General features: G+C 39.8%; 1 protein-coding gene across 6 annotated transcripts in view; it reads right to left on the reverse strand.

Moving 5' to 3' along the window:
* NUP98 (nucleoporin 98 and 96 precursor) overlaps positions 1 to 19,122 on the reverse strand; it is a 120,061-nt gene that overhangs the window by 1,345 nt on the left and 99,594 nt on the right. For all 6 annotated transcript variants that reach the window (XM_044258649.1, XM_044258648.1, XM_044258644.1 and 3 more), the window contains 5 exons: positions 18,490 to 18,632; positions 12,754 to 12,975; positions 8,450 to 8,691; positions 4,487 to 4,641; positions 59 to 170 (listed from right to left, as the gene is read on the reverse strand). In XM_044258649.1, the coding sequence (XP_044114584.1) occupies positions 59 to 170; positions 4,487 to 4,641; positions 8,450 to 8,691; positions 12,754 to 12,975; positions 18,490 to 18,632 (874 nt within the window). The remainder of the gene's footprint in view (positions 1 to 58; positions 171 to 4,486; positions 4,642 to 8,449; positions 8,692 to 12,753; positions 12,976 to 18,489; positions 18,633 to 19,122) is intronic.

Raw genomic sequence — 19,122 nt, forward strand, 5'->3', positions numbered from 1 at the left:
AGAGGTATAGCAAACAGGAAGCAAACAGGCAGGAAGCAGACAGAGCGTGGAGGCTTACCAGACTGGGCCAGGAGATCCTTGGCATTGTAACACTGCATCTGCTGTATGCGATTGCACAGAGAGATCACTTTGGCGTGTAACTGCTCAAGTTCGTAAACTGAGAAATCCACCTACAAAGAAGCAGAGAAACCAGTTAGATCAAGAAGAGCTCCCATCACCCCAATTCCATCCACAGACAGACTATGCAAAACTCTGAAACAACAGAAAAAACCCAGGAGGTTGGGTGGCAGTGTCATGTCACCACTATCCAGCCTGATCACTGAGGACAAAACACAACCTCAGCAATTATTCACAAGAGGAAGTAACAGGGTATACCATAGCCTTGAATTGGTCAAGTCTTGAAATCAGCATTAATAAACCACGTAACTAGCAAGCCTTAATATGGTCTCAAAAATCTAGGTAAATCTGGACTCAGAGAGATTATATTAAGAGTAGAGAGCAACTATGAAGTGGAGCACAAACTAGCCGGGAATTAAGGTATCCTAACTCCACATTCACAACCCTTCCTAAAATAATGCAGGCCCTATTCTCACTGTATGTCCTCTCTTTTGTGTTGCTATCTACTCCCATGGCCCCAAATATTATTATTATTTTAAATTAATTTATTTGAGAGAGGAAGAAAGAGAGTGTATGTGCAAACAGGGGGAGGGATAGGAAGAGTGAAAGGCAGAGAACCCCAAGCAGACTTCGTGCTGAGTGTGGACTCCAACTTGAGACTTGATCCCATGACCCCGAGATCACAGCCTGAGCTGAAACCAAGAGTTGGATGCTTAACCTACTGAGCCACTCAGGCGCCCCACCTATGGCTTCAATTATGATCAATATGCTGATGATTCCTAAATCTTTAGCCTAATATTCCAATCTTCCATTCTCCTTTCCAGAGCCATTGCCCTAGCTCAGGATACCATTACTTCTTAATTGAAAAAATCTTAAGAGTTTGACCATGATCTTCAGTGTCATCCCTATTACATCCTTTTCCCTACCACATGGTAGCCACAGTGATGTTTCTAAAAATCAAGTCTGTATTTTTAAAAATTTCTGAAAGTTTATTTATTTATTAAAGTAATCTCTACCCCCACCACGGACCTGAACTCACAATCCCAAGATCAACAGTCACATGCTCTTCTGAGTTGGCCAGAAACCTGTATCTTTATTCTTTACTTACATTCTGAATACTTTCCAGCAGCATCTTATTCCTGCTTGTCTCACATATGACTCTTGGTTGGCTCCCCCTCTCTCAAACTCTTCAAGTAAACCACCCTACTTGCTAAGTATCCTATCACCTCCTCCTTCTCTAAATGCTCACCCAACCCTTCCACAAAGCACCTTTCTCATTGAGTCTACTTTAGGGAGGGCTTTGTACAATCTACCAGTTAGTGCCTCTACAAGTATTTTTTTAAAAGGATTGACTGATTGATTGATATGACGGGTGGGTGGTGGTGGTGATGTGCACAAGCAGAGGTAGCAGGAGGGGGACAATCAGGCTTCCCACTGAGCAGGGAGCCTGATCTGGGGCTCAACTCAGGACCTTGGGATCATGAACTGAGCCAAAGACAGATGCTCAACTGACTGAGCCACCCAGGTGCCCCAGCCTCTTGCAAGTATTTTTTTTTTGTCCACAAGAAATCAGCCTTTAACTGGACCTTTAAGGGTGGTAAATACGATGAGGTCTTTGCTCTCAGGAAACTCATGAAAAATAAAGAGATGATCAGGTAGAGATAAACCTTGAAGAATCACAAGCTGTGCAGATCATTTAAGCAAGGTGATATGGCAGAAAAACTGGAAGGCTATTTCAGATTGGGGGATCGGGAAAGTCTTTTCTGAAGAAAGTCATATCTTTGAGGAGACCTGAACAAGGCTAGAGGGACAAGCTTTCTAGGCAAAGAGAACAGCTAAAACTGCAAGATGGGAATGCAAAGAAAGTTTAGGTGGCTAAAACGCAGAGTTCAAAAAGGAGAAGAGAAGAAGATAAAACTGGAGAGGTTTTATACACCACAGGATCATAACTGGAGGTCCTCAGAATTCATAGTCTATGAACTTGGACTGGGAAAAATAATATTTATTTTTACTGACTTTTTACTATACATTAGCATTTAATTATTAATGCAGATTTTAAGAAATAACAGAGACTTTGTGATCAATAGACATCACAGCTATTTTCATATTACATTATAATTGTTAGTGATTTTTAAATATAGTACTTCACCAAAGTTAGAATAGTTAGGAGATCCACTGCTGGGCTTGTTAAATTTAAGATGTTAAACCACTTATTCCTGTAAGTTTTTAATAGTTTGACAATGTATTTTAACATAGCTGGTTTCTTTTGTAATCTCATGAATTTAAATTTTATGCATTAAAGCACATTAGACAGCCATCCATGGGCTTCACCAGATTGTCAAGGAGGTCCACAGCAAAAAAGGTAAGAATTACTGATGCAGATTTATAAGAGTTGCTAAGGAGCACTTTATCCTAAGTGAAATGAGAGGCTACTGGAAGGTTATAGATGAGAGTCAGATAATATGAATTGGGTATCAGAAAGATCACTCTGGCTGCTGCATGGAAATAAACTGTAAAGGAACAAGTGCAGAAGCAGGGAGACCAATTAGGTGTCTACTACAACAGTCCAGGTGAGAGATTCTGTGGCTTTACTACACCCACACGACTCCCCTCTCCACTCTACCCTCCAATACTACCTTATTAAAAGTTCCCTGGAGGGGTGCCTGGGTGGCTTAGTTGGTTGGGTGGCTGACTCCTGATTTCCGTTCAGGTCATGATCTCAGGGTTGTGGGACTGAGCCCCATGTCAGCAAGGGGTCTGCTGGAGATTCTCTCTCCTCTGCACCTTTCTCACTCATTGACTCAATAAATAAATAAGCAAATAAATAAATAAAATTTTTAAAAAAAACTAAACTTTTTTAAAGTATACTTTAATCATTTTGACAACTCTGTCAGATATCTATGGTAATCTGTGTTCCTCCCCTCCTTTTCAGAGGAGACAGAGAGGTTAACTTATTTGTTTATAAACTAAGCAAATAAAGGCTATGAGGTTATAAAATAACCTTATTTTATACCAAATAAAGGTTATACCACATAAAGGTTATTTGTTTAAGGTCATATCACAGGTAGTGAGTGAGGGAACCACGAACTGAACCTAATCATTTGGCTTCAGAACTTGATTCTTACCCTTTATACTCTATTGCCTTTAATCTTAAAATAAAGTAGATCTCCCCAAAAGGAGCTCATGATAACTTGGAGACAGATGTGGATAAGTAACTATAATAGAGTTGGTAAACAAGTGTACCAAGTGCTTTGGCAGTGAAAAAAGAAAACGCAATTAACATTTCTTATGGGAAAAGGAGAACAAAATAGAGCTTATAGCATTCTGATCTTAAAGGATGAGTGTGTGTGTTAGGAGTGAAATACAACAAGCTTTGTTGGAAACACCATGAGTAATTTAGTGTGATGAGAGCAGAGCAGGCTGGCAACTGGAATGTGGGGTAACACTAGCAAGAAGGCATGAGTGACAGGTAAAAGCCTCTATGGGGGCTTGAAATCTTGGTTAAGAGTCTGGTCTTTGGGGGTTGGGCCTCTGCCTTCGGCTTGGGTCATGATCCCAGGGTCCTGGGATCGAGCTCCACATCAGGCTCTCTGCTCAGCGGGGAGCCTGCTTCTCTCTCTCTCTCTGCCTACTTGTGATTTCTCTGTACTCTGTCAAATAAATAAATAAAAGAGCTTTAAAAAAAAAAGAGAAAGTCGGTCTTTGTGCTATAAGCAACAGAGGCCAATCTTATGACTACTGAAACAGACGCTAATACATTTTGATAAAGACTTTAAAAAACTCTAATACTGGGGCGCCTGGGTGGCTCAGTGGGTTAAGCCACTGTCTTCGGCTCTGGTCATGATCTCAGGGTTCTGGGATCGAGCCCCACATCGGGCTCTCTGCTCTGCAGGGAGCCTGCTTCCTCCTCTCTGCCTGCCTCTCTGCCTACTTGTGATCTCTGTCTGTCAAATAAATAAATAAAATCTTTAAAAAAAAAAACAAAACCTCTAATACTTGCAATTTTAAAAACATAACAAATGACATGTGAGACAATAACTACCCTGACCAAATCTCTGACCTTACTATCTCTCTCATCCCTGAGCTTTTCACTCAAAGGAGGACTGCACAAGGGGAGCAGACTATAGGTGGACAAACCTCAGGAACGTCTACTGTACATACTATTTGGTAATAAGCACAAAACAAAGAAGATTTTTTATGTTTTGATACAGTGTCATAGTGGCTACAGCAAATCAGCCCCATCAAAATATCCTGCCCGCATTGATAGTTCCATCTCTGCTAATGAGGTTGCTCAGACATTCTGAGGTCCCTGTGCCTTTAAGGGCCAGGGAAAAGGAAAACCAAGCAATAGTTTAAGGAATTCAGGTACCTGCTGTATCTGGTGAAGCATCTCAATGATCCGAATATAATCCAAGTAAACAAGCCCAGATGTTTCCCAGTCCTGGATTAGGCTGCTGCGCTCTGGAGGTGCCAGGTCTTCCAAGAACCCCTTCAGGTAGTCATAGTTCTCATTAATGATGGCATCTGAAGAAACAAAGTATTAAGCACTCTGTCTACACAAATACGTGGTTCTCAAAAGTACATGGAGGACATGGCAGAAATCCAAAAGAGGAAGGAAGGGGAAATACATATACATACACATATGTATGTATAATGAATATTTCATCTTCGTGACTTATTTCATAACTGTAAGTTTGTACCTTTTGACTCCCTTCACTCATTTTGCCAACCTCTACCCCACACCTCTGGAAACCACCCATCTGTTCTCTGTATCTCTGAGTCATTTTTATTTTTTTAAAGATCCCACATACAAGTGAGGTCATACGTATTTGTCTTTCTCTGACTTATTCCACTTAGCATAATGCTGTCATCCATATTGTTGCAAATGGTTAAGATTTCATTCTTCTCTATCGCTGAATAATATTTCGTTGTACATGTAAACTATGCATACACACACAGAATATTGCCTTTATCCATTCACCACTGATTTTGTTTCCCTATCTTTGCTATTTTAAGTAAAGTTGCAGTGAACATGAGGGTGCATATTTCTTTTCGAGTTGTGTTGTTTTCTTTGGATAATTACCCAGAAATGGAATAGATTGTATTCCATTGGCTAGATCCTATGGGTAATTCTAGTTTTAGTTTTTTGAAGAATCTCCATATTATTTTCCATAGTGGCCGTACCATTCATATGCCCACCAACAGTGCATAAGGCTTCCCTTTTCTCCACATCCTCACCAACCTTCTTATTTATCTTTATGACAATAGCAATTCTAACAGAGATGATGTGACATTTCTAGTGCCTTTGTTTTGCATTTCTGATTAGTGGTGCAGAGCATCATTTCATTGTAACCATTGGCCATCTCCTTATGTCTTTTTTTTTTTTTTTAAAGATTTTATTTATTTATTTGTCAGAGACAGAGGGAGAGAGAGCGAGTGAGCACAGGCAGACAGAGAGGCAGGCAGAGGCAAAGGGAGAAGCAGGCTCCCTGCCGAGCAAGGAGCCCGATGTGGGGCTCGATCCCAGAACCCTGGGATCATGACCTGAGCCGAAGGCAGCAGCTTAACCCACCGAGCCACTCAGGCGTCCCTCTCCTTATGTCTTCTTTAGAAAAATGTCCACTCAGATTCCCTGCCTAATTTTTTTTTTTTTAAAGATTTTATTTATTTATTTGACAGAGATCACAAGTAGGCAGAGAGGCAGGCACAGAAAGAGGAGGAAACAGGCTCTCTGCTGAGCGGAGAGCCTGATGTGGGGCTCAGTCCCAGGACCCCGGGATCATGACCTGAGCCGAAGGCAGAGGCTTTCTTTAACCCACTGAGCCACCCAGGCGCCCCCCTGCCTAATTTTTTAACAGATTTTTTTTTTTTTTTTGGTACTTTTATGAGTTCTTTAAATATTTTGGATGTTCCCTATAACATCCAAAATTTTGACAGGAATTACATTGAATCTGCATATTGTTTTAGGTAGTAAGGACATTTTAACATTAATTCTTCTAATCCAAAATGTCAGATAAATGATTTACAAACATCTTCTGCCATTCCTAGGTGCCTTTTCATTTTGTTGATGGTTTCTTTTGGAGCTGTGCAGAAATCTTGTTAATTTGATGCAGTCCCATTTGTTTATTTCTTCTTGTGTTGCCTCTGATTTTGGTGTCCCATGCAAAAAAAAAAATCACCACCAAGATGGATTTCAAGGAACTTACTGCCTATGACTATGTTTTCTTCTAGTTTTATGCTTTCCGGTCTTATAGTTTAAGCCTTTTTAAAAAGATTTTATTTATTTGACAGAGAGAGACAGCAGGAGTGGCAGGCGGAGGGTAAGAAAGAATCAGGCTCGATCTCAGGACCCCAGGATCATAAGCTGAGCCAAAGGCAGACGATTAACTGACTGAACCACCCAAGTCTGTGGCAGTTTAAGCCTTTAGCCATTTTGAATTAATTTTTGTACACGGAATTCAATAGTGGTCCAGTTTAATTCTTTTGCATGTGCTGTCCACCCTTCCCAAAACCACTTACTGAAGAGACTGTATACTCTTGGTCCCTCTGTCATAAAATTAATTGACCACATATGTGTGGGTTTATTTCTGGGCTCTCTATTCTGTTCCAAAGATTTAGGTGTCTGTTTTCAGGCCTATACCATACTGTTTTACTATAGCTTTGTAATTGAGTTTGAAATCAGAGAGTTTAATGTCTCCAGCTTTGTTGTTCTTTCTCAAGATCTCTTTGGCTATGGAAGGTCTTTTGTGGTTCCACACAAATTTTAGAGTCGTTTGTTCTATCTCTGAAAAATGCCGTTGGTATTTTGACAGGAATTACACTGAATGTGTAGATTGTTTTAGGTAGTAAGGACATTTTAACATTAATTCTTCCAATCCACAAGCATGGAATATCTTCCCATTTCTTCCTATCTTTAATTTCTTTGATCAATGTCATAGTTTTCAGGATATAGGTCTTTGACCTCGTTGGTTAAATTTATTCCTAGGTACTTTATTCTTTTTGATGCAACTGAAAATGGTATTGTTTTCTTAATTCCTCTTTCTGATAATTCATATTAGTGTACAGAAATGCAACAGATTTCTATATATTGATTTTGTATCCTACAATTTGCTGAATTCATTTATTCTAACAGTTTTTTGGTAGAGTCTTCAGGGTTTTCTGCATATACTACCATGTCATTGGCAAATAGTGAGTTTTCTTTCTTTCCAGTTTGGATGCTTCCTACTTCTTTTTCTTGCCTAACTGTTCTGGTTAGGATTTCCAACACTATGTTGAATAAAAGTGGTGAAAATGGGAACCCTTCCTTGCCCTCTTCCTGATCTTAGAGGAAAAGCTGAAAGCTTGTCACCATTGAGTATGTTAGCTATAGGCGTGTCATATACAGCCTTTATTATTGAGGTATGTTCCTCATATACCAACTAGTTTTATCATAAATGGATGTTGAATTTACCAAATGCTTTTTCTGCATCTGGTGATACGATTTTTATCCTTCATCTTGTTAATGTGGTGTATCATACTGACCTGTATATGTTAAACCACCCCTGTTATAAATCCCATTTGATTATGGTGTATAATCCTTTTACTGTATTGCTGAATTCAGTTTGCTAATAATTCGCTGAGAATTTTTGCATCTATGTTCACCAGGGACAGTGGTCTGTACTTTCCTTTTCTTATGGTATCCTTGTCTGTATTTGCTAGGGGTAATGCTGGTCTTAATAAAATGAGTCTGGAAATGTTCTACCCTCTTCTCTTTTTTGGAAGAGCTTGAGGAGGACTGGTATTAATTCTTTGAATTCTTGGTAGAATTCACTAGTGAATTCTAGACTTTTATTTGTAGGGAGTTTTTTGATTTCTAATTCAATCTGCTTTACTACTAATTGGTTTCCTCAGATTTTCTACTTCTTCATGATTCATTCTTAGAGGCCATATATTTCTAAGAATTTATCCAATTCTTCTAGGTTGTCCAATCTGTTGGTATATAAGTGTTCATAGTAGTCTCTAATGATCCTTTGTATTTCTGTGGTATCAGTTATAATGTATCTTTTTTAATCTTGGTAAACAAAATTTCCTAAATATACAAAGAGTTTAACATAATTCATGTATATCAAGCATATCCGTATGGTAAAGTAACAACCTGTTATCCCCTGCCCTCTCGCCCCTCATCCAAGCCAAATTTCTTCTGCACAGAGAACTTCTGCAAAGTGTAATCTGATTCAAGACTGCAAAGTCCCATACAGAACATCATCCCTGGCCTGACTGATTATGGGGTTCAGAGGTTGGAAGAATTTGGGGAGATTCCAGGAGACACAGGCCCTAAATCTGAAGCACTCACCAGAAGCTAAGTGCTTGATGATGAATTTGTGGCAGCGGTTCCAGTGTCCAGCTTTAAATAAATAGAGGGCCTCCAGGTGCTTGTCAGATTCCATGTGTGCTCGCACTGCTTTGGCCTCATTAATCCATTCAGCAGGCACACAAAGCTTTTGGGTCAGGAAAGTCTCCTTAGCCCAAGACTCAGGGGTTTCTAATAGTTGGCAGTGCCGGGTAAGCAGCTCTCGAACCGCCTTCTCACGTATGCTGTAGGAAGAAAAACAATGCTGAATAAATCCTATCCTCACTGATGGGAGAAGGGTGTCTCAGACAGGGCAGAATGACCCTTGAGACAGTCTCTCAAACTGTAGGCCTTAACATTTAGTGGACCACTTCAAAAAAAAAAAAAAAAGAAAAAAAGAAAAAGGCCAGATTAGCATTTATTTGCTTAATGAAATGGAAGTATCAAAGCACATTATATTTTCACAATGAAAAAATAATGAGAACTAATACTTGAGGGAATGTTGTCCAGTGCTAAGAAAAGGCTTTCCCTTTCTTATCTTTATTTTCTTCCTGGTAACAGAAGATCAAGGACCAGATAGCAGAATCCTATCTTCCACAGAGTAGTTAGTTCTTCATAGTTCACTTCCAACCTCCTCTCTTCCTTTTCTCCCATATGGTCAGTACAAGTAAATGAAGTACTTTTTAAAAGGAAGGGCTCTTCCAGGTCCCTGTTTGCTTTTTTTCCCCTTCAAAACTGTCACCTTTCATAATTCATCTCTCTGCCTCTAGATTTAGGTTACCCTCAATCTTTTTGGTCTCAAGGCCCCTTGAGGAGAGACCTTCCCCTTGAGGAGAAGATTTTATTTAGGGCCACCTGGGTGGCTCAGTCGTTAAGCATCTGCCTTTGGCTCAGGTCATGACCCCAGGCTTCTGGGATTGAGCCCCGCATAGGGCTCCCTGCTCAGCAGGAAGCCTGCTTCTCCCTCTCCCAGTTCTCCCGCTTGTGTTCCCTCTCTCGCTCTGTCAAATAAATAAAACCTTAAAAAAGAAAAAGATTTTATTTATTTGACAAAGAGAGACACAGGGAGAGAGGGAACACATGCAGGAGAGAAGAGGGAGGAAGTTTCCCACTGAGCAGGGAGCCTGATGCGGGGTTTGATCCGAGGACCCCAGGATCATGACCTGAGCCAAAGGTGGACTCTTAAAGACTGGGCCACCCAGGAACCCCTCGAACGTTTCCTTTTCTATCTGGATCAATGGACCAGCCATTTATTTGTTAATTTTTTCTTTTAAAAGATGTTATATATTTCAGACAGAGAGAACGAAAGACAGCTGGGAGGGGAGGGAGGAGGGAATGGGCAGAGGGAGAGAGAGAGAGAATCTCAAGCAGCATGGCGTGCAATACAGGGTTCAACCCCACTACCCTGAGATCATGACCTGAGCTGAAATCAAGAGATACTCAGGAAACTTAGCCACCCAGGTGCCACAAAGAACCATATTTATCTGTTTTTTTTTTTTTTTTTAATTTGAGAGATCGAGAATGAGTGTGCTTGCAAGAGAACACAAGCAGGGAAATCAGCAAAGAGAGAGGGAGGAGCAGAGAGTCTGACATGGGGCTCCATCCCAGGACCCTGGGATCATGACCTGAGCTGAAGACAGAGGTTTAACTGACTGAGCCACCTAGGCGCCCCCTACAAAGGTCCAGATTTAAATATCAAATCAAAACTGGTCTCCTCATTTTAGAATCTTTTCTGAACACCTTTTCAAGGCTTTCCATGGACCCCTCCCCAATCTCAGCTGCTTCATTTCTAAAATTCTTTAATGCGGGTGGCTGGCTGGGTCATTAAGAGCATCGACTCTTCATCTCAGGGTTCTGAGTTCCAGCCCCATGCTGAAGTGTAGAGTTGACATAAATAAACAAAATAAATTTAAAAATTCATTTTAAAAAACGCTTTATCAGGAAAGAGGATTTGCTTTCCTAGAGCCTACTCTTTTTTTTTTTTTTTTAATTTTATTTATTTATTTGAGAGAGAGAGAGACAGTGAGAGAGAGCATGAGCGAGGAGAAGGTCAGAGAGCGAAGCAGACTCCCCATGGAGCTGGGAGCCCGATGTGGGACTCGATCCCGGGACTCCAGGATCACGCCCTGAGCCGAAGGCAGTCGTCCAACCAACTGAGCCACCCAGGCGTCCTAGAGCCTACTCTTAAATCATCAGTTATCTTATTTTACCATGTGAAATTCCCCATGAGGGCGCCTGGGTGGCTCAGTGGGTTAAGCCGCTGCCTTCGGCTCAGGTCATGATCTCAGAGTCCTGGGATCGAGTCCCGCATCAGGCTCTCTGCTCAGCAGGGAGCCTGCTTCCCCCCTCTCTGCCTACTTGTGATCTCTGTCAAATAAATAAATAAATAAAATCTTTAAAAAATATATTTCAAAAAAAAAAAGGAAATTACCCATGAATTTGTTTAAATAAAGGAAAGTATGAAGTAATTTTGCTTCCTCATAAAGGAGAAGAGAAGAAATTCCTTAAAGGGAAGGCTGTGCTAGATGCTTTATACTTTTACTCCCTTAAAAAAACAAAAAACAAAAAAAACCAAAAAGCCCCACAAACTCAAAAAAATTATTTGATTTATTTATTTATTTTAGAGAGAAAGAGAAATCTGGGAGAGGGGCCAGGGAGGGGAGGGAGAGAGAGAGAATCTCAAGCAGACTGTGCTGAGCACAGAGCCCCACATGGGCCTTGATCTTAAAATCCTGTGATCATGACCTGAGCTAAAACCAAGAGTCAGATGCTTAACCTACCAAGACACCCATGAACCCCTTAAAAATTTTTTTTTATTAATTAATCTCAATGCCCAATGTGGGGCTCGAACTCACAATCCCAAAATCAAGTCACACACTCCACCAACTGAGCCAGTCAGGCACCCCCCCCACCTCCTTTAATCCCACAACCACCTTTGACTAGGTAGGGATTAATATCATGATTTTAAAGATAAAAAGGGAGTATCTTTGGGGCGCCTGGGTGGCTCAGTTGTCAAGTGGCCGCCTTTGGCTCCGGTCATGATCCCAGGATCCTGGGATCGAGCCCTGCTTTGGGCTCCCTGCTCAGCGGGGAGCCTGCTTCTCCCTCTCCCACTCCCCCTGCTTGTGTTCCCTCTCTCGCTGTCTGTCAAATAAATACAATCTCAAAAAGAAATAAAAAAACACAGATCTTTAAAAAAAAGAGAGAGAAAGAGAGAGTGTAACTTTAACTAAAAATCAAAAGTGAGTAAGCTTTACTCCAAGTCCAAGTGAGTACACGATGGATCTAGAATTGAGGGAGGTCTGACTACAAAACTGAACTTTCCACACTATGTAACATGACAGAGAGTGCAACATAATGATTAAGAGCACAGACTCTGAGGGTGTTGAGTTGGAAGACTCTGCCATTTACTGTGACCTTGAGCAAAATACCCTACTTAAGTCTCTCTGTGCCTTAGGTTGCACATCTATTAAACAGACATTTAAGAGTGCTTATACATTCATTATGAACATTAATTGAGTTGATTACTTACAAATGAGTTGTAAAGCATTTACAACCGAGTATATTATAAGTAAAAGTACTATATGACAAAGTACTATATAAATGCTTTTGTTATTAGTGTAATACCATGCTACTACCATTAACAAAAAAGAAAAAATCTCCAACTTTATCTCATTCACACCATGGAGAAAAGCCTCTTCTAAGATAAAGAACAAAAATATTAGACATCTAAGCAAGAATATACTGGTAAATACAATACTATCAAACTTGAGGGGCAGATGTGGGTGGATGGCAAGGGAAGGCTAGAGAGGGAGAAAGTCAGCAGACAGAAAAAGCAGGGGCCCTCCCTGACTACTCATTACATCATTCCACAGAGCCGCTGAGGCAGCTCAGCAAACACTGTTTCTGCATAATTCCTAAACACACCACATTCAAGTGAATCTGTGTCTAAGTTAATGGGATAGCTTCATGTGGACATATCCTTCCTTTTCCTGTTCATTTTTCCTGTTCCTGGCTAGCGTTTTCCCTGATCACCATAGTGCATGGAGATCTCTTCTCACTTCTCAGACTACTGAGAGGTCTTATGATAGACAGCATAATTTGGCACTTAACTCAGGCAGTCTCACTTCCAACTTGTTCACGTGAATACAGAGATAGCTGTGGGCTGAACTCTTAAAGTTTATCATAGGGCTGGCCCCAAAAAACATTCTAGATGCTTACTTACTGAATTAAACCCTAGGAGGCTGATACCGTTGGCACTGCCCTGTAGCACTAAATATATAGTGGGTTCAGAGCTTCTTACTCACCTTGAGTTCTCAATGTGCAGGAGGACAAAGATGGCCCACTCCCAGAGCCCCTCACTTTCCAGTTGGCCAGCATAACTCGTCTGTAGCACACCCTCACACTGTTCTGAGAGATGAGTATAGTTAAGAGCCCGAAGCACCTCCCACAAGTGCCAGCTTAGGCGATAGTCCAAAGGATCGGCTGTTATGCTTCGGGGCTCCAGCAGCTGGTTGAGATCATAATGTCTACAAAGGAAAATGTACTGAGTTATCATATCAAGGCAGCAGACCATCTGTATTGGATAGATCAACTGTTCTGGTTATGGTTTAGAAGATAACAAAGGCAGGCACCTGAGAACAGAAGCATTACAGACCACATGGTCTCCCTCTGAGAATGTGCTCTATCAGTCTACTTCTAGGTTCAGCCAGATGACAGAGCCTTCTAAAAATGAAGGCACCTCCTCTTCTGTGGTTGTGTGATCTGACAGGTATGCTGGTCAATTTGTCTGGCTTAGATATTTACCATCCTGGTACATGGAATCTTCACAACTCTTAGTCTTCATTCCTTCATTTAACATTTATTTATTTTTTAAATTATTTTTTATTTGAGAGGGAGCACATGAAAGTGCATCAGCAGGGGAGGGGGAGATGGGGGAGGGAGAAGTAGACCTCCCACTGAGCATGGCCTCAATCCCAGAATCCTGAGATTATGACCTGAGCTGAAGTTCAGATGGTTAACCGAAGGAACCACCTAGGCACCACGATATACCACTTAAAACATATAACTGCATTAGGATCTTTCAAACTGTTCTATTATATGAAGTTGCTAGAGTGCTAATTATCCTGTTTATCTGAACAACTAACTAGTCTTCACGATGGTTACTTCCTTCTACGGCTTATAATTTCTACCTCTGATTTTGTCTACATGGGCATTATACTTTATATAAGGAAATTCCGGTGCCCTGAGTTTTTAAAGAGTCCCTAGGGACGCCTGGGTGGCTCAGTTGGTTAAGCAGCTGCCTTCGGCTCAGGTCATGATCCCAGCGTCCTGGGATCGAGTCCCACATCGGGCTCCTTGCTCAGCAGGGAGCCTGCTTCTCCCTCTGCCTCTGCCTGCCATTCTGTCTGCCTGTGCTCTCTCCCTCTCTCTCTCTGATAAATAAATAAAATTTTAAAAAATAAATAAATAAATAAAGAGTCCCTATACAGACTTCTCTTTCTTTTGCTGGGATCCCAAAGATTTTAATGGTCCTGGACCAGTTTATATGTAAAGTTCTTAGCGTGCAATTTCCACATCATAAGATCAGTATAAAGTAAGATCTCACACCTGTAAGTTCTATGGCTTAGATTACCATCCAATAACTTTACCTTTTGAGCGAAGATCCCAGATACTTTATGACCTTCTAATACTTCCCCAAGTAAAGAACAGAAGTTTTCTTGACCAGTGTTGTCAAACTGAACTTTGTGGGATGATGGAAATGTTCTATAACCTTTTCTGACCAACGACAGCCAATAGCCAGCCACATGCAGCTACTAGACATGTGAAATGGGGGCTACTGTGAATGAGGAACTAAATTAAAAGTCTACTTAAATTAAAATAGCCATATGTGAATAGGAGCTATTATGGTGGACAGTGCAGTTCTAGACTATTTGTATGGGACAGACTGTGGATTTTTTTCAATTTTTAATTTTTTTATTAACATATAATGTATTATTAGCCCCAGAGGTACAGGTCTGTGAATCGCCAAGTTTATACTTCACAGCACTCACCATAGCAGAGTGTGGATTTTATATAAGGATTTAGTCATAGCAATTCTACCTTTCATGAAAACAAGGTTTACTATCTCCTCTTGCTCTGGTTTCTCTACTACTGGCACCTTGAGATACTCCTTTTTCATCTTTTTTTCACATTAGATAAGCTGACATACAGTAAACATATTTAGAGTGTACAATTTTCATTAAGTTTTAATATATGTACACACCTGTGAAATTACCACCAAGGTCAAGACAACAAACAAACCTCCAAAAGCTTCCTTATGCCCCTCTATAATCCCTCTCTTCCTGCCCCTCTTCACAGCCACCCTTCCCAGGCAAATAATGATCTGCTTTCTGTGATTAATCAGTTTGTATTTTCCAGAATTTTAGGCAGATTGGAATCATACAGCATAGTTTCTGGGTACTTTTTTTTTTTTTTTTTTTTAAATCTCAGTCCTTTCAAAACCAGGTAAAATTATCTTGTGATTCACTGTGTTATCATGTGTATCAACAGTCCATTCCCTTTTATTACTGAGTAGTATTCCATTACATAGATACATCACAATTTGTTTATCCATTCATCCTTCGATAAAAATTTGGCTTGTTTCCAATTTTGGGCCATTACAAACAGAGGTGTTACAAACACCTGTATACAGATATATGTCTTCATTCTTTTGGGCAAACACCTAGGAGTGGCATGACTGGATCATATGCATGCAGTATGTCCAACTTGCTTTACTTTCTATTCTGTCAAACTGTTTACCAAAGTGCCAATACCATTTTATATTTTTCACCAGCAGTATATGAGAATTCAAGTTGCTCCACATCTATGACACCACTTGGTACAAGACATTTTTCTTTTTTTAAAAGTAGGTTCCATGCTGGGAAGAGCTTGCACTCATGGCCCTCAGATAAGACCTGAGCTGAGATCAAGAGTTGGAGGCTTAGCTGGCTGAGTCACCCAGGGGCCCTTGGTCTTTTTAATTTCTAGCCCTTCTAATAGGTGGACAGTGGTATCTCATGATGGTTTCAATTTGCATTTCCCTGTTGTCTACTGATGCTGGACATTTTTTTTTTAATTTTCTTTTTAAAAGATTTTATTTATTTATTTGGGGGAGAGAGAGAGAATGAGAGAGACAGAGCACGAGAGGGGAGAGGTCAGCGGGAGAAGCAGACTCCCTGCCGAGTAGGGAGCCTGATGTGGGACTTGATCCCAGGACTCCAGGATCACGACAGGAGCCAAAGGCAGTCACTTAACCATCTTAGCCACCCAGGCACCTGATGCTGGACACTTTTTCATGTGCTTGACATCTAGATCTTCTTTGGTAAAGCAAATGTTTTAATATTTTGCCCATTTCAAAATCTGGGTTGTTTTATTATTATTGAGTTTTAAGAGTTCTTTAAATGTTCTGGGCACACCTGGGTGGCTCAGTTAGTTAAGCAACCAACTCCTGATTTCAGCTTAGGTCACAATCTCAGGGTTGAGAGATCAAGCCCCACATCAGGCTCCACACAGCACAGAGTCTGCTTGTTCCTCTCCCACCTCACCCACCCACTTGCACGCCCTTTCTCTTAAATAAAAAAAAATTTTATTAAAGGAGTTCTTTATATGTTCTGGATACAAGATCTTTATGAGATGTATGAATTGCAATTATCTTCCCCCTGTCTGTGGCTTGTCTTTTCATTCTCCTAACAGTTTTTCAATTACTAACAATTTTTAATTTTTTTGAAGTCCAGTTCACCAATTTTTTCTTGTATAGATTATTTATTTGGTGTCAAAACACCTCTGCCTAACTCACAGTTGCAAAAATCTTCTGGTCTGGTTTCTTCTGTTTGTTTTCTGGGTTAAGTTTGAAATTTAGGTTTCTGATCCATTTTGAACTAGACAAGTAATAGAGATAAACAATAAAACCAAAAGCTAGCTGTAGGTAGACCAATCAAGGAAAAAAAAAAAAAAGGACACATATTACCAATATCAAGAAGGAGAGAGACATAGTTACAAATCATACAGACATTTAAAAAGGATAATAAGAAAAAAAAAGAATAAGAAGGAAAAATGTTATGAATAACTTTATGCCAATAAATATGGGGTAACTTAGGGAAACAAATTCCTTAGAAGCAAATGATTGAAAGTGATTCAAGAATAGGGGCGCCTGGGTGGCTCAGTGGGTTAAAGCCTCTGCCTTCGGTTGAGGTCATGATCCCAGGATCCTGGGATCAAGCCCCGCATCGGGCTCTCTGCTCGGCGGGGAGCCTGCTTCCTCCTCTCTCTCTCTGCCTACTTGTGATCTCTAATAAATTAAAAAAAATCTTTAAAAAATAAAGGATTAAAATGGCGCAGTTGGTTGGACGACTGCCTTCGGCTCAGGGCGTGATCCTGGAGTCCCGGGATCGAGTCCCACATCAGGCTCCCAGCTCCATGGGGAGTCTGCTACGCTCTCTGACCTTCTCCTCGCTCATGCTCTGTCTCACTGTCTCTCTCTCTCAAATAAATAAATAAAAATAAAAAATCTTTAAAAAAAAAAAAAGAAAAAAGAAAGAGATTCAAGAATAAATAGAAAAATCTCAACAGACTAGTTAAGAAATTGATTTTATAGTTCAAAAATGTCAACTGAACTTAAAATGTAAAACCACTTTTCATTTCCTTAGTAAAGAAAATGAAAAAAACAAGCCCTTACTTTAGGATAACTGCAAAAACACATTTAAATAAAGGACTAATATCCAGAATATATAAAGAAATATTATAACACAACAAGACAACTCTATTAAAAAATGGGCAAAAAAATGTTAACACTTTTGCAAAGGAGATATAGAGACAATGGTAAATAAGCACATGAAAAAATGCTCAACATTATTAGTCATTAGGGAAATGCAAATTAAAGCACTTTAGTTATTTATATTTTACCACAATATAAAACTATTATTATCTAGGGGCACCTTGATGGTTCACTCGATTGAGATTGAGGCCCATGTCCAGCTCCCTACTCAGCAGGGAATATGCTCATCCCTTTTCCTCTGCCTTTCCACCCCACTTGTTTATGCTCTAATAAAGAAATCTTAAAAACAAATAAAAACTGTATCATCCTATACTACAGTTACATACTTAATAGTTTAAAATATTTAAGGAACTGAAATGAGATAGGAGTGATTAGTTATGACTGGAAAAAATTCCTTATTGTTTCTGATATGTCCAATAGTTCCAATAAGATAGTTTAAATTTACTGATTGTAATAATAGCATGTGTTCATACACTGCTGTAGGATAAATAAACCACTGTTTATTTAGGATATTTAGGATAAATAAACCACAACACCACCACACACACACACAATGATATGCTATTATATGCCCACTAAAATGGCAGAATTTAAAAAGCTGACAATACCAAATTTTGAAGAGAATATGGAACACCTAGAGATCTAGGTGGGGATGTAAAATGATATAAACACTTTTGGATATATTTATATCCAAAATATTCATGGCATTTTATTCATCACAGCCAAAATCAAGAAAAACTATCCATCAATAAATGAATAAATTATTCAATTAAAAAAAAACTAATATACATATTAACATGGATAAGTCTCAAAACCATTATGTGAGTGAAAGAAGCCAGACACAAAATTAACAGAATGATCTCAATTATGTAAAATTCTAGAAGAGTGAAATTAATCTACAGTAACAAAAAGTCAGTTAGTTATTTGTCTGGAGGTGGGGACTGATTGCAAAGGTGCATGAGGGAACTTTAGGGGGGTAATCCTATGTTAATTATGAGTTACACTGTATTAAAATGCACACTTCAGTATTTGTAAATTGTATCTTCTTAAAGTTAAACACTTTTTAGATCTCTACCCCTAGTTCCAAAGTTCTCTGCATTCAACCACTATAAATTATAATTTGTTAATTTATACAAATTTATGGCAAGTTGGTTTCACATTTAAGGGAAAAAACTCAGGAAAGGACTCCCTAGGGCTATAAGCCCTACCATACATGGTTCTGACTCACCTGTCACTGTAGAGTTTTAGAAGGTGAAAGCAGACATCTTGAAGTGGTCTCTGTGAGTTTTCTTCCTCCTTTACCACACAGCCCGAGCCCTCCAAGTATGCAGGAAGTGGGGAGCAGGCATACCTGTCAGCCTCAGAGGAATTCTGAAAGGAAGAATTTGATAAAACAGTCACCAGTTACAAGTGTGTTTCAATAGATATGATCATGTATCAATAACTTAGACATATGTATTAAGAATGATGACATCCTAATGGAATGTGTCAAGGATCTTAAGCTTATTTTGCAGTGACACAGCCAACCTGTCTTCAAGGGACTACCAAAGGCTTTGTATAGCTGTCATTAATCCTCATACTTACTTGTCATAATTCTTTTTTTTTTTTGGGTCACAGTTCTTCTTATACTTAGTTTCTTTAGTGTTCTCTTTCTCCTGACAAATGGTATCAAAGGTAGTAACTATAGACAGTAGGAACTGAAGAAATGATGTGTTTTTTTTTTGTTTGTTTTTTTTTTTGACAGAGATCACAAATAGGCAGAGAGAGAGAGGGAAGCAGGCTCCCTGCCGAGAAGAGAGTCCGATGTGGGGCTCAATCCCAGCACCCTGGGATCATGACCTGAGCCGAAGGCAGAGGTTTT

The sequence above is a fragment of the Neovison vison genome, chromosome 7 (assembly GCF_020171115.1).
Source record: "Neovison vison isolate M4711 chromosome 7, ASM_NN_V1, whole genome shotgun sequence".
Classification (NCBI taxonomy): domain Eukaryota; kingdom Metazoa; phylum Chordata; class Mammalia; order Carnivora; family Mustelidae; genus Neogale; species Neogale vison.